Below are 22,675 nucleotides of genomic sequence, written 5' to 3'. Positions count from 1 at the left end.
TCTCAAACCTCTCAATCACACACTCTCTCATTTTGCTCTGGCGACGCTCCCAAACGATCCCACAATGCAGCCCATTGTCATTAGGCCGTCACAATCCAAGATGGCGGTTCGCTGCTCCATGTGAAATAGTATGTCTGCTATCCAAAAAAAAAAAAAAAAAAATACTGGGGGAAATCTACTTGGAAAACACGTATTCAGAAACGCATCTTGTACATTCTTCTGTGAATCAAAACACTGTGTGGGAGCAAAGCAGCAGTTTTAATAAGAGTGGCCCCAGTGGGAAGTGAAATCCTAACCCTGGCACAGTCACAAACATTTGATACCCATTGAGCAGGAGCACCTACAGGACGTTATTGTTAGCAGTGTTGACATTTATATATTACTTCTGCTGCTCAAAGACTGGAATTTATTAAGAATTAATATATTTGAAGCGAGATGGTTTTATCTGCACAACTCACATCGACAGTGCGAGCCAGAATCAGACTAAGCTTGATTGGCCGAGCACGTGTGCGCGTACGAGGAAGCTGACCGGCTTTTGGTTGCTCTCAATGAACTTACGCTCAGTTCCAAGAACCATTTTCAGAAGACACACAGAAACAGACGTGCAGCTAACAAGAACACTGGAAGAAGAAATGCAAACATAAACATGTGACTATAATGTGCCTACGACGTATAATATCAATACACACATCAAACTGTCTGTCTGTAAAGTGTAAACAAGAACACAATGGTGAAGAGACCTCATGCGACCTCACTGAACAAAAGCACAACAACTAAAAAGGAGAACCGTCCACTCTGCCAGCTTGTGTACATGATGTATTGGCGAGCCTCCTTTGAAAGACTGCGACAGGACTGACTCACCGGTTACAGACGATGATGATGACAACCACAGCGATGAGGAAGACCAAGCCAGCGGCTGCTGAGCCAATGATGAGAGGTAGCTTCTCCTGAATGCTGGTGTTGTATTCCTCTATAAAAAAAGAAGACACACATACACAATCAGAGTGCCACGCGCACGCAGAGTCACAAGCTGAAACATATGGGGAAGCATCTGAGCCGCTGCATATGGAGGGAGCAATGGGTGACAGACAGACATACGGCCGGGTGAACCAATGAGCATCCTGGCATCTTGACTGGCCGCATGGACCGCTTTCCAAAGGACACTGAATGTGCTCAGATGCCGCGGATATGGACAAATCATCTGGCAGAAAGTGTGTGAAGTGAGCAGGGAGAGCATGTTTGGGTGAGACCCAGACCGATCAGGCAGCCAAGAGCAGGGATCCAGCGAGTGAATGGGCACACAGAGGCAGAGCCAGGCCCTTCTCTGGAGCACTGCAAAGGACACACGACTTCACGGTTTTAGCCAGATACACGAGGTGACGAGATCCCTGCAGCGCTCTGTGCTTCTGGACATGACAGCAGACACATTGTATTCTACGTGGTAGAACTCAGATCGGTAACCCCAATTTAGCATTTATAAAACACACGAAGATCATTTCTTAAATGGATGATAATACAATCTAATGCAGTTGTATGCAAAAACATAAGGACAGTGTTTACTAATGTGCAGTATGTGTCAGCAATTCTAACTCCTGAAGACACGTTTTATATCATTATAACTGTGTTTTCATATATTATCATTCGTTTTTACACCAGCCTCCACTTATGGGTGCCTACAAGATGAGTAAAAGTTGTGAACAAATACATTAAAAAAAATCTCTTATATCTTCTTATAACACTAATATTGGATCACAAATTCATGTCTGCAGATACTCTGAGTTGAGTTGAGGTATTGGAATCTTTATCAGGAAAGAAAAATTTTGATCAGTGCATCCTGATAGTAATTTAAAACAAATCGAATTAAAATCATACTTTCTAATCAGAACGCTATTTTCTTATTATCATTATTCATATGTATTATTAAATTATATGGGTGGAAATGATTGAAAATGTATGCTTATACAGTGCTTATAAATGCTAAAGAGGGAATTTCAGCAAAGTGTCAGCCACATTTTTAACTACAGACAGTCAGCTGGACTGTTGGACACTGATATTTTTATTGTTTATAAGGGAAGTACAGCAGGTGTGAATTCTGAGGTGCCATTGATAAAGAAGAATTTATCAGTGTTTATTTTGAATATTGAATCAGATTTTCAGGGTTGATAAGAAACCAGCAGCAGCTGCCTGCTAAAAAGAAGAAGAACAGCAACCAGAGATTTGAACATTGTGGAGACAACAAGGTTCGGCAGCTTCGTACCCTGAGAGCAGAGGATGAGATCAGCCGCCCTTTGACAGGGACGGTAAAGGATGGCCTGTTATTAGAAAGGCTGGCATGAAAGCAACGTCGCTGCCCAAAGCCTCTTTTACTTCACCAACGCCGGCATGCTATGTAAAATCACACGCTTGGGCGACGTTACGCCAGCGTTGTTTGGTTCAGTGTAAACAAGCAAAGCCGACGTAGCGACGGCTCTTCTTTACGGGAATGTTGTGGGATCTCTGTGTAAAAGTAGTTTAACCTTTTCTTCCTGTGTGACTGACTCATTTTCACTTTCTCCTCATGTTTTCCTTTACTCTGTGTGGATTTTTCAGGCTGTACTCATCACAAAAGCACAGTGTTTACTTTAAACTATGGTAATCAGTGCACTGCAGCAGGAAGTTTTTGGGTGCACGGGGACATAAAACCCAGGTGAACATCACTCTGAACCGATCTACTTTTCTTTGAACAAAACAAGCGTCTTTGGGCAAAAACTGAAAACAACGAGCCTTGTATATCCTCGGTTTACTCAATATTTACAGTTATGAGTCAGTTTTGATATATCTTTAGAGCTGGGATCTGTGCGTGTGGCAGCATCAAGGATGTTTGTGTGAGAGTTCAGGCTAATGATGGCCCTGGGCACTGCAGGCAGAAGGAAATGAGATGTTCAGAGGGGAAAACCCAGGCCTTGGCTCTAACATTAACCTACATGACTGATGTTTACTGAATGTTCCTTCTTCTCTCAGTCATGTCATAGCACAAAGATAAGACAACTTCAACCTCATCCTTGACTTAAAGGCTTATGATGGCAAACCACAAAACTCCATCTCTGAGCGGAGGACATTTGTGTAGCACAAAAAGGAAAGAACCCTGACTGCTGAGATACGAAGAATGAAATAATTAAATGTGCATAATGTGTGGGACGCTTTGCTGATACTGAAAACGACACGATGAGAGTAAGAATCTGGTTTTGGAGCATTAGAAATGTTTACTGCACAACACGACCGCCTTTCATTCCCGCAGCTGTCTGTATCCATACTATACCACAGTACATGGTGTGTTGACGGGCCACGCATGAGAGGTGATAACAGCTCTGCGTGCTTCGGTGAACGCTGGCTGAATTCTCACCCTCAGTCATGGTCTGGAAGTACAGTTTGCCACTGTAGCGTCCAAACCCAGCCACGGTGCGGGCCCGGACCTGGAACACGTAGATGCTTCCTGGCTTGAGGCCACGGATGACCACCGTGTTGGTCTGGCTCCGGACGGTGGTGGAGTTATATTCTGATTGGTCCTAGGAGAAGGAAAAACAACATGTGCACATTAGCGCACATTAGTAATTACAGTCCAATTATGAAAAGCTATAAATTATATACTGGGTAAAGATCCAGGATGACGTAACAGTGCCGGTAAGCACGGAGCTGGATTTTAGTCATTTAAAAGATGATCTCAGCAAAAGTTCAGATGTTTTATTTTAACATTGGGATGTGATTTTCTTTCTATTTTAAATGAGAATCTTATTGATGGAATAAATGAAGCGAGGCTGCAGCTATTTATAGGTGAATAGTAATGTCTTGTTTCCAAGCACAAAATGCAGCAAACGGCATCTTTCAAGCACAGTAACTGAAACACTGAGAGCAGAGCATCTCTACATCCATGTTCCAAGCATCCACAGTAAGCACAATAGAATTAATCTGAATAATTTGCCACCACAAAAAGGAAAAGAAATCCTAATGTTTGATAAAGCAGCAGGACTGAAAGAGGCAGCTGCAGTTGAGAAGGTAGATTTGGTGGCAGTTTCAGGTCAGGCGGCTTTTCTGAGCCATGCCGTCTGATGATCAGAGCTGTGCTTCGCTGCCATACTCCTCCTCTCCGGAATGCTGACAGGTCTGAGAGCGGAGACTGAGACTCTTTTAGCTGCTCCCTTCAACCCACTGCTCAGCACACACTTCTGATCCACAGCAGGGGCCGGGACAATTGTTTTGACAGCTCTCTCCAGCAGTGTCAGAGAAGGGAATTATACTCAAAAGTGGAACGGCTCAGCATGCAGGAGAGAGCTCGACAGACGCTGCGTACATGTGCACGTTTGCATGCGTGCGACGGCATGCGTTCTAGTGATCATCGTGCCCGAATCGACGCACATTTGTGACTGCGAGTGTTCTTGTGAGAAAGAATGCTGATTCGGTGGAGCTTGCCCCTTGAATACTATTTTTACAGCAGTCTGTGGACCATTGTTTCAACCACAAGTCTCTGCGCATCAATCCCCAGTGGCCCTACTGCAGGGCTGAGCGCGGTTTCCTTTCCCAGTGACTGACCGTGATTGTAATTGAAAGAGAATGAGCAGAAGTTCTGAGCAATGTTCAGAAGCTCTGTCTACATGCCTCCTAGGATGGGCTGTTATGCAAACAAGCACGAGGAGACTCGAATTTAACTGCACAACTAAACAAAAGAGTGGGTTTTTACTATTGGTGCTAAATTTATTTAGCTGGACGGGGAGAAAAGGAAACTTGTGTTTTTATGGATGAGTGACTGACCTTTTCATAATACTGTAGCTCATAGTCCAGGATGACTCCGTTCGGCTGGTCTGGCTGAGACCAGGAGAGGGTGATGGTGTCCACAGTACGGCTGACCTGGTGCATGATCGACACTGTAGATGGAGCTGTGAGGAGACAACGACCGTGTGTTAAGGATGAGGCAAATCAATCACTACTTGACTTCACAGTCACGCACAGAGGATTTTACAGCATCTTTAATCTCACAGCCAAACACCAGGTTCTGCAAAGGTGTAATACGTAATGCCATAAAACCTGCGTAATATACTGCTGTCTCCTTTTAGTGAGTCGCACGGCTAGACGTGCGTGGCAGGTTGGCAAGTTACTGCAGTGGCTAAACCACATAAGCAGCCTCCTGGGACTTCCCGGTATCAGCTATGATCTTCATGTGATTCATTTACACTTGTCACACCGCTGATAACAGACCGCCGCCTCCAAATAAATCATTTTAAAATCACACGACCGCCACATATTACACCAAGTACGCCATTTGTGCCCGCCACATAAACTAAACAAGCAAATAGCATAAATCACAATTGTGCTACACAGCATCCTGTTTTTTGTCCTCCATGTTCTAATTGTATTTAGTTGTAGATGTTTATGCATATTTCCTTGTTGATGAGAGCTTAAAGGACCATGGCAGAGGTTTTCCATGCTACGAATTGCATGTGTTTTAAATTACTACTAACTGCCAACAATTTTTTCCTATTTCATTTTTTAGATTACACTCTTACCTTCCAGGCACACACTGGTTTCCAGTGCCTCTCAGACGGGTACGAAAATCAACATTCAGAATTCTTTAAGCTTGCTTTGTATGAGGAGGCCAACACAAAGATTACTTCATCACCCTTATGACAAACAGACAAAGTTACAGTAAACTTTGTAGAGTCACGGTATTGACCCGTTCGCCTTCCAGATTGCGCTTTCTGATAAAAGAGCTCATCAGTAAAACACTTTTTGGCAGCTGATTATTACCACTTGAAGTTTGCATCATCCACAGCTTCACCCGCAGCTCTTGCCAGCGACTGCAGTACCACTCACTGATAATGCAACTTCACCAAAAAACAGGATGAGCCTCTTCTGACTGTGATGGATTACCTCACTAATTAAGTTTTAGGTCTCTGCCAATTGATTTTTTAAAGCATACGGAGATTAACAGAAAGCAATAGCGCTCGTGAAGAAGGAAGATCAAACAGAAAATAAATGAAATGCATTGGAAAACTGTCAGCTGTAACGTGAAGAATACGCTATTTGTAAAATACTTAAAACCCGCGGTCCTTCAACAGGCACCTGCAAAGTCCCTGAAGGTCCAATGACCGAGCATCCTGGTGGACAGTTGGACGTTAATGTACTTTCATCATGTGCAGTCAGTGTTCTTTAAATACCGCACTCATCTTTCAAAGCTGTTCAATACAAAGCATTTGCTTGTTTTGGGGCTTTTGGGGGGAAAATCTGGCAATAGTTTTGAGTTGATTTATATTAGTCATACTTTTTCCTAAAACAATACCTTGAAAATGTTTTTTTTTTTTCCTTCCTGATGATTTTCTTTTCTTTTCTTTTTTGTTACACTGGAACAAGTAAAATATTTTCTCTACCTTGCTTTGAGTTTATTCACATATTTTCAAGCAAACACAGTGTTAGGACTCAGTAGTACACCAAATGACTTGTTAGATCATGGGTGGCCTACTATAGCCTTGCATAGCCCAGTGACCTAAAACTCTGTACATTCTTCTGAGCACAACCATGAGGTCAGGGGGGCGTTTTCACTTCAAGTCCTCCAACAACCATTAAGATTAGTTCAGGGTGCCGTGGGTCAGTGTAAAGCTAAGAGAAGCCGAAGATAAAAAGCTCTGTCTGGGGAGCCTGGCAAGGCCTGCAGGCCTCTATGTCTGAGCCTCTGTATGTGTGAAAGAGTAGGGTGGGTTGGGGGAGTCGGAGAAGGAGGGGCGCCGGGCAAGATTTATGGACGCCAAGCCCGGCGCTCATCCCCTACAGGCCCGTGCTGCACACACACGCAGGCCTCAGCCAGCAGCACAGTGGCTCCCCTGAGTCCCAGCAATAAAGAGCGAAGTCTCTCCACCGGCACGCGTTCTCTATGGAAAATCCACTGACTGGGAAACTACAACCGACACGCCTCTATAATCTAAGACTCGAAGGCTGCATGTGTGTGGTTTTGAAATCTTCTGTAGATCATATTTATTGTGCTGTTGTTCATGTAAAGAAATGCTTACAGTGGTATCAAGTAGACGTGTCTTTGCAGCTACTGTCCTGAATCGGGGGAGAAATTATAGTGTGTAGGTGACCACACTCAGTCGGAGCCAATAATAAAAGTCCCTTTTATAACCTTACTCATTCTCATCAGCTAATCAGCCGTGCCTTGAATGCCCTCTGACCCAAGCAGAAGCATCCATCTGAGGCAACAAATTATGATGTCTCGTATAAACCGCGATGGTCACGGGACTGAGTATGTCCTCATGTGCTGCTGCCAGCACATAATAAATAGGTGTTCTGTATTTCATCTCAGAAAAGCACTTACACCATGATGGCTCGCGACTCCGCAGCGAACATGCATCATGCCTCCTTCCTGAAGCAGGAGGTGCAATAATGTATACAGTGCCCAGACAGGACAGCAGTCTCAGGAATCTCCTCCATCTCGCTGTACTCGCTAGTTTGTTTGCAGTCACAAGAAGACAGCCTAATAAGGCAAACAGTTACTCTAAGGGGAACTCACGAGTATCCCATTACGGATGTACATATATTCAAGACTGCCACATGGCCTTTTCCTGCATAGCATTTCCATTAAACACACGGCGCAGCCATGCCTAGTAACCTGATATAGGGCCAGAGAAACAAAGGCAGCTCATGTATTCATGTACAAAGGATGGACACATGCCAACATGAAAAGCTGTTGGTGGAGAACACTGTGGTTTTCCTCTGCTAAAGGACAACTTCCAGACAGCGGGGTGGCAGTCGCCATGTCTGAGCTCAAGAAAGCGATAAGGGTTTGGCGTATCAGAAAACAAACCGAGCTTGAATTAAAGAAAGACGTGACTTTAAGTGCAACTGCGTGAAAAACAAACTGTTGAAACAATCAGCTCGTAGAGAACGTAGCAATCCAGCTGTGTTGTGTGCTTCAAGTCAATTCAGTACACGCATTTCAGGCTAAGCTGACATTCCACCAATTGACTGTGGAATGTCGTGGTATGCCAAGTCGACGTTTCGCTGCAGTAAGGCCTACAGCAATGAATGAATCCGCATGTGAAAGCCATTTTCATACATCTAATTTATGTACTCCAAATCTACAAGTCTCCATTGTACTCCAAATCTTCAAGTGTACCTAGAACGCCCCCCCTCCCCAACTTAATCTATAATTTAAATGGTTGAGTAAATACTCGGTTTCCATTGTGTCAACATCATTCACAGAGTAATGCCACTAAATACATGTTTTCGCTGTTTCGAGACATTTTCTTTGTTGTTCCAATAATTATTTTTAAATCATGCGGCTTGCACCCCATTAAAGACGATTAGAAATTAAAAACAAAGACGTAAGAAAGTTTCCCAGTCATTTATGGACTGGAAGCCAACTCATCACGAACTGCGTCGCGTCAGATTCATTTCTTCAAAGCATGTAAGCTCCACTTTCACTGGACGCATTATTTTTATAGGTTTTATCAATGAATGCTCTGTTCATGTTCTGAAAACTAATGAGGCGGTTATAACGACAAAGACGGGGATTGTAAGTTTACATAATTAAATTAGATGGCTGAATTGGAAAGATAAATGGCCTTGATGAACAAGAGTTTCCCATATGCCACAGGAGGAGGAGTGAGAGTGGACAGAGGAGCTGCAGCCAGAAAGAAAACTCCTGCAAATCACAGCAGATAAAACATGTTCATGTCAAGAACTTTGTCGTGTCTAAACCAAAGCTTGAAATGCACCGCTGGTGATTATTGATGTTATTTAAGTGTTTAACCTCAGATCAATTATGAACACGCTGTCTGCGAGTCTGCATATAGCTCAAAGATAATCAGAGCAATAAAGAGTGACTCTGCCGGGGCCTGGGTCCATCTGAAACTTTCAAGGTTGTATATCGCATGGCTTAATTGTGAGAGGATGGGAGGCCCCAGCTGTTGTCAAAGAGTTAGGTTTCAGACCCCACATCTTCACTCAGCCTGGGATCTGATATGAAAGACGGTGCTTTGGAGTGTATTCTAGCATGACGCTCTGGCCTTGGCCCAGCAACAGAGAATACAAAGCCTCTGTTTTGCTCAACATGTCTAATAGATGTTTTAGCATTATGTTGGAACACCTAGTGACTCGCCTAATCATTTAAAGATGGAGTTTACAGGCATATTTCCACTCATTTAAATCCAAGCTGATTTAATGGGGCATGTTTCTGCTAACACACACACGCACACACACACACACACACACACACACACACAACAGCGAGGCTTTCATCCATCCCATTCATTCATGTCTTGATTTTAGCTTCTATACCACACTCTTTTGGTGGGCTTCTCCTCTTTTTGGCCATTCCCTTGTTTGGGAAAGCTGGATTTCTACTGTTGAGCCTCGTTAATAAGAAGTGCCATAGCTGTGATGTTCATCTTCATTAAGGTTGGTGAAGTGAGACCACTGTGGATGAATGGCAGCAGAGGGAGCTCAGTCTAAGGTGCCCACCATCACTGGACAGACTACCAGGATTGGAGGGGTCTTCAGGAGCTCCAGGACCTGAAGAAGCCCACAAAAACTGATAGACTGAGCCATGCTTGGAGGAGCAGGTGTGGAAAAAGCAAGCACACAGCAACCAAAATAGCGGCTCGTGGACTTGATTTATTGACAGCAAGAGATGACGCCACCATGATTTAATACTTTTGGTTTGGTTCTGTCTCAGTCTGTACAAACAGGCACTGAAAAAAAGCATCATTTGCTGGCACATGAATCATATGCTTCCGAGAAAGTATATGTTTAAGGCCTTTTATCTGCATCTTTCTAACATCCTAATGTGTCTGCAGCCATGTGGCTCTGATATGATTAGACGTTCTGGTGCAGAGAGCAACGCTATGATTTGGGGAAAATGGGGGAGGTAGCAAGAACAGGTCAGGGCTCGTAAATCTCTTTTCCTTTTCATTGTAAAAATCAGTTTCCCCACAGCGTGCTCTTTCCCAAAGGGCCCAAACCACCTGGTCCTCTACCAGGCAGCCTCCCAAACAGGCTGCCACTGCTCCGCTCTGTCCGCCTGCCGTCCATTTATGAGCAGCGTATCGAGCCGTCTTAAAGGGAGAGGCCCATATTTGCATGTACTTTTAGCATGCTGGCAGCTTGCCCCGCTTCCCCAGCTGCAAAGGATTGTGGGTTTTACATCTATAAAGATTTTCCAGTGCAGTAAAGCTACAAAAGTGAGATTTCAGTTCATCAAGCTTTAAACCATCTGCACTGGAAAAGATTGAGGACTATAATACACTCATATACACACACACCATAAGCTAATTCTAAAATAGGCTCTTCGGGGTCTTGAAGAGTTTTCAGATACTTGCAGAGGTTACGGTTTATGAGTAAGCCAAAGCAGCAAATCTGGAGACGGAGGAGATACAACCCAGATAAGTATGTGTGGAGACAATGCTGCAGAAGAAATGAGAGACAATTCCTTTACAGCCACTGAGCTAAACGTCATACAGTCAAAAACAGGATGGTTCTTAGGGAAATCCAATGTCAGTGGGTGGTGCTGACTACAATCCTCAGCATCTGAGCCACTCTGAGCTTTAAATGAACTTTGAATAGTTCTTGTAGTTCTTTACTGCCGTTGTTAACAGTTAATGATGTAGTGACTTCCATAAAGAAACTAATGGTCCTTCTGTAGTTTAAGTGATGTTCAACATGTTGAACATCCTCAAATTTGGATGGTCTTAAAGCAGCCGAAGCGTCTAACAAGAACATCTCTGGTTGCTTGACTCCGATAAAAGCTGGAGGACCGTTAAAACACCACAAATAAAATAACTGCAGGACTTTATCGTAAATATACGATAATGTCATCCCAACATGGTGCCAAATCCCAGTGGATCTTGAAAAGATTATTTCAATACAACAAAAAGCCATCCCAGATGATTAGGAAATAGTTTTAAAGAACCTCAACCTGGCGAAGAGCCATTGCTGCCATCCACAGATCTACTGTGGTCCTTTAGTCTCTTGGTGGGGTGGGGGGTGGGGGTGTTTGAGCCATCCACCACAAGGATGTGGAGTGAAGGCTTTGATTCACACAGCTTGGGGGAAAGTGGACCCTGTTTAATCAGAAAGCTGCTTTTCTGCATTTAAACAATTTCCAAACTGGCATCTGTGAGGAGAAAAACTCCACAAACCACAGAATGCATGTCAATATTCTCCAACGCTGGAAAGGCGAGTGTGGGCTACAGCCTCCTTTTCCTCTGATTCGGTCAGTGGCACGCAGAAATATTTTGTTTTATCGAGTTAATAGCTCTGTTGGAAGAGCAGAAAAACAGAATGCTGACATGAGCAGAACAGAGCTGAATAGCTGTTTCAAAGAGGTGTTGTGTGGCTCGGCAGGATTCAGCCCATGCTAACACGACAATAGCGACAGCTGAACCAGAATGTGTGCTCGTACATGTAAGCGTGTCATGTGTGGTGTGTCCTACATCCAAATACTGAAAAGTAAATCTAGAAAAGTACATCTGAAATCTTCTAATATGGAGAGTTTGAGTGTGTTGCTCCAAAACGGAGACCTCCTGAGAAATGTGGGACTACACACCCATTATTTGACTATTACATTAAGTAATGTCCTGATTACTGTTCATTCACATTCGCCAAAAAAATCATGTCAAGGAGGGAGTCATTCCCACCACTTCCTACTGCTGCAGCTCCGAAGTAATATCTTTCCAACAAAAACGAGACGTGGAAATTGCAAGCGGCACATCTGCTCCATTTCTATTTCAATGTACAGCGATGACTTCAGGCTTAATGTTGAAGTCTTGCTTTTCTACACAGTATGAGGCTGCTGCAATGAGTGGCACACAATAGCAAGGATTATAAAAGATCATCTCCGCTTATAAAGTTCCTGACCCCAATTTACACATAAAACCTTCGAGAGGATGATGGTAGATGCAGATCGCATGATCAGCACGATCTATCGGAGGGAGTCGAGGCTACATTAAAAAATGAGAGGCTTTAGTGACATATGAGCAGGAGCGAGGGGAAGCAGCTCGTCGTGCTCAAGCCAGAAACGCCAGACAGTGGAAAGATAGTCGCTCAGACAATGACAACTCTGTTTTGTATCCACATTAAAAGGAATACTTAATACAGCATGTCACCACAGGAACGGGAAGAGAGAGGGGGGGGGGGGAGCGTCATTGTGTTTATCACAGATCCATTTTCTTAATTGGTGAAGTTAACTCCATAAAGTTCATATAAAATTTAATAAATTCAAAAACACAGTGCTAATTGGGTCACGACCCCTTTTTGCTTCATCTCCTTTATTTATTATCTTTTTTTAATTATCACCATCGTGATGCTCTTGTGTGTAAAAAAGTAAATAAATGACTGCATTAAAGTATGATCAATTATTCAAGCATTTCCGTATACAGCTAATGCACTCAACAATAATTAATTGTATATTCACATTATGTTCCCTTTTACAGCCCACTGGGCCAAGAGATCGTGGCCTTTTAACCTAGATTTACATACATGCGATGTGCATACTCTACTCCTCTCCTCCCTGCACAGGCTTTAACCTGCTGATCACGTCCTGAAGGAAGAGAGCCATATAACTTAACCAAAAAAAAAAAGCACATGGCTACTCAATGATTTATGAACATGATCAATTAGTTAACTAATTTTGACAATCCATGTGCTAATTGTGTTCTGGGGAGTCCTAATCAAATTCATACTGTATGCACAAGTTATCTGATGAGCCTCGCTGTCCCACTAGCCTGCAGGCTGCTTTATCACAGCCTTTATCGCTGAGATAATCTCACTCTCTCTGCTGAAGTGCTCGTCTTAATCTGCCTTTGTAAACAGGTTGCTCTGTATCAACAGTAGCGCGAATGCGGTGTATGTGTGGTTTGCTGGCTGACTACCAGAGCAGCCCTGTCTCAAGGCTCTGTCAGTGCTGAGCTCCAGGTGCATGCTGAGGCCTCCTGTCTGTCTGCCTGGCTGACCTACACTGGCACCCACCATATGCGCCGTTCTTAACACCTTCTGTCACTGTCACACTGCACGCCGTGTATACCGGTGGTCCCTGTCTGACTCTCTGTCTCTCAGCATCTCTATCTTTCTTTCATTCTTTCGCTGCTGAATTTTACACACTGAAGTAGCTGCTACTATCGCTTTATTTAACCTGCCTACGTATTTTCCACCTATGAGGAAAATGTACCTTCTTCTCCATGCAAATGATTTCATGTAATGTGAGAACTCGTTTGTTTTACGTGGATTTCTTGGTCTCGTTATTCACTGGAGCTGCACCTAGATGAGAACGCATGGTGCTTTGGTGCATTAACTAGTTGCACTTCTCTGAAGCTGTGACTGTAGACCTGCATTTGAGCATTAACTGCCTCTGTTCTAGTTCTGTTGCAGAGAAAGTCACACAGATTAAAACGACCCTGCAAGAGCTAAAGGCAGATAGTCGACTACAAAGTCATGCCATTGCCATAAATGTGCTATTGGGCCACACAGAATCTCTCTGAATTGGTGACACCGTCCTAAAGTCAACAGTGTAGTAGCCACACTTGGCTGACTGGTGCACTGACACGTTCTGGCAGTCCCACCTGGCTCTACACCAGTGCTTTTCACACCACGACCCAGTGGAGCAGCAAAGTCCCTGGTAGCCTGGTTACAGTGGACTGGGGCAATTTGGACAATAATTAAGTCATAAATCTTCCCTAGGCCATATGAAAAGGCTGCACCCCATTACACCCCCCACCCCTCTGAATAATGTGGTTCACTTCCACAATCAGCCAGTTCACCTGATAAGAAACCAATTCAGTCGCTCTGCTTCTTGATAGCATTAGCAGCAGACGCCACAGCTCACCTTGAGTTAATGAAATGCCTAAACAAATATGTCCTCTGGAATCTAATATACCCAAACACTATAGAATGCAAAATGGCACGCACACTGCGTGCATGGAGGACTTATTTATCCGTTGTGCAATGCTGAATTCTCTCAGAGAATACTGATAGTTTGCATCCAGGAAGGAGATAATCTATTCTACGCACTGAAATTGATGATACAGCAGCTCTACAAAGGCCAGCAAATAACTGGCAGTCTCATTGTTAGTTAGCAATTATTTGTGTCGTCATATTTTAGAGTAACAGACTCATCTGTATGCAGTAGGCGTCGAGTACATTAGTTATTTTGTAATCCATAGAAGAGCTAAAATAGACTTAAATACACTCTGCTGCCTTCATACACACATGAATGACATATGGTGATAACTGCAATTTCCACCCAAGCCATCTTCATCAGAACTCCACCATCTAAGCACTATTGACAGCTTAAACACAGGCTTGAGTGTGCTGACCTGGAGCCAGTTGCACAAGCTCTTCGTCAGTTCAAATTTTGTCTAATTCTCATGAACATGTTTACCGAGTGGGATTTTACGCATGACCAAGTTAAAACAGGTTGAGCCGCACAAACTAGTCGTGACTAAATGAGTAGATTTCATCAGATGGGTGAGCGAAATCAATTATTTCCATCTCACTTTAAGTGTATGAACACGACTGACTGTGAAACACGTACTTCTCCAGACATAAATAAAACAAATGCTCACATTTACGAAAGATTCTCTAAAACTGCACTGACGTTGCGTTAGCTTGTAACGCTACAGTGACTTCCTCTTTACGTACTTCATCGCTGTTAATCGCTCAGCAACCGATTTACACATTAGTGAAGTCTTTACTAGCTGCCAGTAACAAGCAGTCAGTATGGACTCAGGAAAGACTTCATGTTCAGACTCTGTGATGGATTTGGCTGATGTGTGTGTGCAATATGTGGATGCATGAAAATACATACTGTGTGTGTTTGTGGCCTGTCATTCCAGCCATGTGTCTCAGACTCAGTGAAGGCAAAATGTAGTAAATCTATTAGGACAAAATCACATACTGCCTCCGCTGTCAAAAAACCTTTGATTAAACTTCACGGTGGTTTCAGCATCGAGTTATTTATTCCTCAAGAGAACAACGGACGACGGCGTATGTGAGTAGCGGAGACGGGCACTGAACTTTTTCCTGGATATTCACATTGCTTCATGTTGCAGTGCTGCGTGTGAACCTCTCTGTGCTGCACGGTCACGAGTGAAGCTGTTTACATGTTGTTCTGGATACTATGAGCTCAAAGCTAAGACTGCTAGCTTGCTTATGGCCATTAATCAGCCAAACCAATTAATCAGTTGACATTTACGACATATAAAGTGAAGCAGATTTTGTTTGGTACTGGAAATATTTTAAAAGGAAGCAGAAGAATTGAGTTGGCAGTGTCGTCACTCCCTGCTTCGAGGGCCTGACACACCTGTTTTCACTCTGCCTGAGTAAGCAGATGATGTGCACCAACATCACAAACAGAACATCCCCAGAAAACATAATACGTCACTACATTAAGGGGCCCCGTTGAACATTTTCTAATAAAACTATGCAGCTTTAACGGGCCCGGGTTCACAGATTAACTGAAACACTGGACTGAAATAATGATTTAACACAAAAAACTGCTAATGCTGGGAAACAGGGCCGGGGGAAAGGCTTTAAAGGCAGCCAAGTACAAAATTAAATGCATTAACAATCCAGTTGTTTTGTCTGTTAAAGTCTAAACTCTTGACCTTCAAACACGCCAGCGGGGTGAGATCAGTTCATTCATTTACAATGAAAGCTGACCTTTGTTTTTTGAATTTCAGTGGCACTATTGTGAAACGCTGTATAAAGACTTGCCATGCAGATCACCACAATGCCGCTCAACTCAAACATGTTGCAGCAAATGCTTTCTAAAGCTCAACGTCAAGATTAAGGTTTGTAATAAATCACTAGAATACACAGTACATTTAAACCTGACCCCTCCCCCCACAGTGTTACCATATGTGTGAGACCGGTCTTGTGTCACCGCTCTCTCACCTGTCAGACCCAGTTAAATCACTGAAACATGCAGACACACCATGGTTTTCACCCTCAGTCCCTGACAGAAAGCATTAGATTTGCAACTCTGTCTCACTCCCTCCGTTCATTTAATGTCATGCAAAGACTTACATTTTATAGACAGCACAAAGCCAAAATAGATGGCTTACTTGTGACTCATTATTATAAAAAGGCTTGGAGGCGCTTCAAGGCTTCTGCGTATTCTACACAATACAAGTTTTGGGGAATTAGTCATATGCTTATAAAACGGGCTCAAATGCCATTCAGCACGGCATCTCCTTTTGTGTGGCATTACAGTGTGTAATCAAGCGCCGCACTTTCCAGGGCAATCACGTCCTTTATCGCAGAGGAACTGTCGCCAGCCACCTACAGAGTGGGAGGATAAGCCCTGTGGGTAATAGAGTGTGGTGGGTGCTTGATTGGGTATGGTGAGTGAGAAGTTTTGCTCACGTCTCACACCACTCGCCTCCCCCTGCCCCCATCCTTCACACCAACAAGTCACCGCTGAGGACGGGAGCCATCCACACAAGAAATGAGACACTTTCACGCCACTTACTTTGCATTTACTTATTTATTTGTTGCTTACATGGAACGCTCCAGCCTCTGGCCCAATGTAAGCTTACTGAGGGCCTGACTGACACACAAATATGTATATCATACATACATGTTTTTTGTTTCTCTTCATCTAACGCCCTCTTTCTCAGTGTAAGGACCCACAGAATTGCCTGAGGTAATTAGGGGTGACATGATGTTTATGTAACCTCCAAGCCTCACAAACCAGATGCAATTATGGGCTCCTGGTCCCTGTGACCCCAGCCCTGCAGCGTAGCACCACAAAACTGCAATTCCGTGTCCCAAGGGTGAGCCTGGTTTTGCAGGGTGAAGGGGGAAAGTGGGAGAGTGGAGTGGGGGGGCAAGCCAGAGTTGAGTTCTTTTCACAGCTCCCTCTGACGGGAGCTCTTGCTGCCTAATCCAAAGTGACGGCCACTTCAGTGGAGAGGGCGCAGAGCCCCCCAATTTCCGCCAGGACCCCACGGCAGGGGAAGCAGAGAAGCCAAGGGCTGGGGTGGCAGACTTATTGTGGCCCAGTGAGAAAGAGTGGGGCAGGGGCCTCATTACAACGCTTAACTGCACTCACAGGCCCTCATTAACCCACCACACCAGTGACTCAAATCAAAACAGACAATAAAAAGAGGTCGCCGTTTGAATAAAAGCCTCCATTTTAGTGTGACTTGGAGTTTCAGCATTGTAACCGAGTACTTTATAGAGCCTCTACACGAGCAGATTTCCGTAAACATTCTTGCTGCGACGGGTCATTTTACGTGTAGAAATCTCCTCTTAAATGTGTTCGTCCAACTTGTGTACCCTTCCTATTGGACTGCTTCCATGCGAGCATCTGGACATCTGGGAATTCCAGAGGAAAGTAATGAGAGAGCGAGAGTGTAGTTAAACAAAACCCAATATGTCCGCTGTAATAAAAGCACAGTAACACAGTGCTTTAGGTAGCTCAGTCATACAAGCCTGGCCTCAGTGCAGGCGGACGGATGATGAGAGATGACAGGCACTTACGTATGCCGCTAATGTGATGCAAAGCGAGCACAAAGATGCAGCGGGGGGATACAGGCCAGGCTATATCCCCCCGCTCATCAGCGCTTGGGGGAGAAAAGCTTGGCTCGCCAAATGATGCGTTTCATAAAGACAATTAAAGAGCAAATCAATGCTGCTGCTTCTGTGAAATAATTACAGATGCAGCCAACGTCAGCCGCAAACCACACAGTGGAAAGCATGCGAAGCTCCACGAGCTGCAGAGGAGAGATTGAAGGAGATTCTGAAGATTGTGCAGATTAAAAAGTTACCCCAGTCACCAACCTGTTTTTCATTAGGCCTCAGAACATGCTGGAATGTGTTCTAGTTTACAAGGTGGCTCATACATAGTGTGTATATAGATGTAGACTATGCTGAGCACATAGCACACATATACTGCATTTGTAAGGTTTTTTTTTTTTAATATAACACTACAATCAAGTGGATGGATGAAAATATAGCTGTAATCACTGAACAGTAGATGAAGTGGAGAGACAGCAGCTCGCCCGCTCTCAGCTCCACAGTCTGAAAAACATTATGATGAGGTCACAGCGTAAAGACCAGCGGGCCATCACATTCTGTCTGTCACATCATCAACAGCACTCTCCTCCCCATTTCAGACCTCTTAATCTGCATGCATCACCATACAGGAGAGGAAAGAAACTTACTTAGTGGAGGTCTATGCACTGTGCATTATGTGCTTGTAGAGGAGTGAGTGTGATGAAGAGGTACTGTACAGGGCACACGCAACAAAGGAGAAGCACTGATACAGACACGGAAAAGAGAAGAGAAGAGAAGAGAAGAGAAGAGAAGAGAGGAGAAGAGAAGAGAAGAGAAGAGAAGAGGAGAGGAGAGAAGAGGAGAGAAGAGGAGAGAAGACCACATGGGGAATATAATGTGTATAAAAAGACAGATGGGCCCACTTACCAGCCTGGTTAGTGGTAATGTTGACTGAGGCGTACTGAGGGGAGTAGGGGCTCTGATCTGACACCCCGTTGACAGCCTGCACCTCAAACGTGTACTGCGTGTGGGCCAACAGGTCGCTAATGTAGACGCGGGATTCTGTCAGGCCCAGCTGACGGGGCAAAAACTGAACGTTGTCGCCACAGCGGGTGCAGCCTCCCCGGCCTCCGCCGCAGCTCTTGCAGATGATGTTGAAGACCACGTCCTCGCGGCCCCCCGAATCCCGAGGGGGCATCCACTCCAGCATCACAGAGGTTTCATTCACGCTGGAGATGACATTCTGTGGGGCTGACGGGACGGCTGCAAAATACGAGAGAGATCCTGTGGTTAACACTCGAGTGATTAAACCAACGCTACTGGTATTTTGAGCTGTTTGATCACACTGTCGTGTTAATTGCTCCAAGTTATGGATGCGTTCTTCAGCATTCAAACACACGGTAATGAAAAAAGGTAGAAGTAAACTGAATAAAGAGGAAAAGTTGTGACAGCAGCATTTAAAAAAAAAAAAAAAGAAGAGTTTCTGTGAAAAAGGGCGTGGCCTCGCTTCCAAACATACACTGTATAATAAACAGCGGACAGAGCCACCATTACATCACCCTTTGGTATGTGGACTGCTGTTTTGGTTTTGGTTTGGCATCATGGCCGTTGTCATCTTTTTCTTTTTTTTTTTGGATCTAGAAGTGACCATATTTGGACAAGATGGTGAAGCTGGGAACAAAAGGCACTGCTGCAAGTCCATCCTGATTGGCTCTGACTGAGAGCCCACGCCATAGATGGCCACGCCCTAAAGCATTAACTGCTCTATTGTCTGTTTTACTAAGTAATTTACAAAAGGAAAGTCGAGCTGTCTTGAAGAAGACTTTAAACGAGTGATTGAGACCATAAACTCATTACAAAACTGTCTACTGAGGTGATAAATCCAGTGAGAAGTAGGTTCATTTTCTCATGAGCCTTCATACAATCTGACTTTGCCTCCTGCCGGCCATGAGAAAACGTAGGATATACACTGTATATACTGCACATCCTGCAGATACACAGCAACATTAGTCTAATATTCACTCTCTTTTTAGCTCTGTTTTTGGTCTCCGCTGACTCCTGGGGAAATGAAAGTGCTTCTATTAGGTGTTAAATGCTCCACCGTGTTCATCAGTTAGCTGCCAAGTGCGTCCGTGAGCCTGTTGGTGCCGGGCAGGTACTGTACGGTGGGCTTATCACAGCTCTTTCACTGAAAACAGCTGCCTGCTGCTGGAAATGAGAGCAGTGAGAGCGAATCAACACTGCTAAGTTGCGGCCCATAAAACCAAAACAGAGAGACGCTAAAACGCTCAGAAGAGACGAGGGGAACTGCACGGTTTGGGGATAATTGTGGGTTTGTCGCTACACGCAACCCTATTGACACAATCACAGTCATGTGATCCACTGCTGTATAAACTTCTGGATTATATCTGCTTTGAAACATCCTGTTAAATGGATATAAGTACAGAGAACAGTGTTAATAATTAATGTACCAATGGGCTGAAAATTGGGTTATGTAGATTGCATTTGCACACACTGCACACAGTGCAGGAAAGAGATGTGATAAAGCACCATCACTTCATCTCACTCCTATGAGCCACGACTTCAAGGACGCTGTACTTTTGCATCAAGTGCATTCAACGACATTGTTCTAATTTTATGATGGAAGCTATGTTGTGTGCTTGACGGCGTGGAGGACATAATTACCGCCTCCACACTTAAATAACCCCTACGCAGAAGACGAGAAAATCCACAAACTCACTTAGATACTATGGACTCTTTGAGGTCTGAGTCTGAGCTCCGAGCTGGCAGTGTCTCTTCCCTCGGTACGCCCATTTACAATCTCTCATTTTCCACGCTGGTGTCCACTTTGTCAAGTGTTTTCTTAACATCTATTCTTGACAGTTTTCTCATGGGGCATCGTATAGAGTTACTGCAGTGGAGAGAAACCTACTGTTTCTCCTGTTGAGACATTCTTAGCAGCTACGCATTACGGGGTGGAAACTTTCCACATGGTGCTACATGTTGAGTGACAGGCCAAACAAACAAACACTGAGCGGTGTTTATCTTTTACAGCCATGTGCACCTAATTATGGAAGACGTACCCTCCAGGACTAATGAGATAAACAATTCCACTCCGCCCACAACATCCTAAATCTGAATCGATCACTTCTTATTTAACCTCCTTTTAATTGGCAGCAATTAACAGATCTCTGGCTCTGGAAGGAAGCCCATTGGAGCGCCCTTCTCGGTGTCTCTCATACATGGAAACATAACTCCTCCTTGGCATCTCCTTCCTGGGGAGGAGGACTAATATCCCCCCCATTAGCTGGCGGACCTCTCTGATGGGCCCATTCCCTTGCTTTAATCAGGCCGGGCCCTGCTGCGCTTAATACGGGTGACGTGACGCTGCTGCTTTCTCATTCACAACAGCTGCTCGACTCCCAGAGCCAGGCTTATGCAAATCTCCTTTGTTGGAGACCATCAAATCTTTTCCCTCCTCTCTCCCTTTCAACAGGCAGAGAGCGAGAGTGAGGAAAAAACACTACCAAAACGCTGAAAGGGGCTTTTTTTTTTCCTCCCTCAGCCTCGTTTTGTTTTAGTTAGACCACACTCTATGCACCGATTCTCTGCCTTTCTCACATACACACAACCGCTCTCCGTCTCTCAGACTCCCTCTCCTTCTTCATTCCTTTCTGCGAGGCTTTCCCCTCACGCTTCACCCCTCCCTCCCTCGCTCGCTCGCTTTTTGCTTTAGTCTATCCTTCCGTCTCTCTCCCTCTCTCTCGCTGAACCTCGGTGTCAGCCTCAAATTCACATTCAAATTCAAACAGCTTCATTGGCATGACAAGAGAGAGTCTCGCCTGGCCTCATTCTCCGTGCCTGCCCCCTTCACAAAGCTACGCGCCCCGGCCCAGTAACCTCTGGTCTGGCTTGGAGTACGGGCTGTGTGATGTTGAGGAGGGGCAGCCGAGCCTTGTGTGTTGGGTCAGATCTGTGGACAGCCACACTATGGGCATGTCAGCGTCGTGTTCGTGTGAGGGACAGCTCTGACAGGGTTTCTCTGTTTGGAGTTACACAGACTACCACTGTCCTTTGATCCCGGGGCTCTTCTGCTTGCGGGTGTGAAATGCATATGCGCCAAAAAAATCATATTTGAAATCAAAGGCTTTGTGGGTACGTAGTCATGCGTGTGCGTACTGTGTGTCTGCGTGGAGCGCGAGTTAAAGTTCGCATATGACAACCTCAGTGCTACACGTACTTGTGCACGGCATCTGGAGAGGGTCCGAGTCGGTGCGGTAGTATCCGTTGCGGCAAACGCAGTTGATGGCGCCTTCGCTGGTGGTTCGGCTGTTGATGGGACACTGCATACAGGCCTCGTCTCCTTGAGTCGGCTTGAAAAAGCCCGACGGACAGGCTGAAAGACATACGAGGGTACATATGAGAACACAGAATAATAAATTACACACGTTTTTTTATTTTTCAAAAAGCACACTTCATGTAAATTCATTTCTTTGCATCAAAAACTTTCATAGAATGACGGGACAAGTGAGCCTGAAACACAATGTAAAGGCAGAAGGGCTTCAACTATCATTTTGGATTAATCACTTAATTATTTGGTCCATGAAAATGTCAGAAAAGAGAGGAAAAATGTCACAATCACACAGTCAGAGCCCAAGGTGACGTCTCTAAATTGCTTCAATCCAAAACTCAGATATTGCATTTCTGAAAAAAAAAAAAAAAAAAAAGAAGAAAAATGTTCTATTTAACTTTCGACTAATAAATGACAAATTTATTTCTAATCTTCTCAGCACTTTCAGTCTGTACACCACACGCCGGGCAGCAGCTTAAATGTGGTGGCCTGTATGACTTCACAAAGAAAAGTTTGTGCTTCTTCATTAGTTTAAAGTGCTTCACTCACTGGTTACATCCACACAGACGCCATCATGTCCAACATGCATTGGACATATAAGTACACACCAGTGCAGCCTTGCATGTGAGGCAACTCTCTGCAGACATGGCAACATGGCAACATGTTGTAAGTTTGCTCTGAATAATTCACCATGCTCTAGTTGCCTGAGAAATCTCTGAAGTGCCCTGCTTTCTGTTAAGAGCCCTTTTAAGGGCCTCTTTGTGGAAACCTGGGAGGAAGGTTGCATTCAGGATAGCCATGAAGACG

General features: G+C 44.4%; 1 protein-coding gene across 4 annotated transcripts in view; it reads right to left on the bottom strand.

Moving 5' to 3' along the window:
- Positions 1-22,675, bottom strand: part of ephb2b (eph receptor B2b) — a 115,870-nt gene that overhangs the window by 12,830 nt on the left and 80,365 nt on the right. For all 4 annotated transcript variants that reach the window (XM_076742955.1, XM_076742964.1, XM_076742972.1 and 1 more), the window contains exons 4-8: positions 21,758-21,913; positions 18,445-18,780; positions 4,786-4,910; positions 3,383-3,545; positions 862-970 (exon numbers count right to left, since the gene is read on the bottom strand). In XM_076742955.1, the coding sequence (XP_076599070.1) occupies positions 862-970; positions 3,383-3,545; positions 4,786-4,910; positions 18,445-18,780; positions 21,758-21,913 (889 nt within the window). The remainder of the gene's footprint in view (positions 1-861; positions 971-3,382; positions 3,546-4,785; positions 4,911-18,444; positions 18,781-21,757; positions 21,914-22,675) is intronic.

Source organism: Chaetodon auriga, chromosome 2 (genome assembly GCF_051107435.1).
Source record: "Chaetodon auriga isolate fChaAug3 chromosome 2, fChaAug3.hap1, whole genome shotgun sequence".
Taxonomy (NCBI): domain Eukaryota; kingdom Metazoa; phylum Chordata; class Actinopteri; order Chaetodontiformes; family Chaetodontidae; genus Chaetodon; species Chaetodon auriga.
Note: the sequence above shows the minus strand (reverse complement) of the source record. Positions and strands in the feature narration are given on the sequence as shown.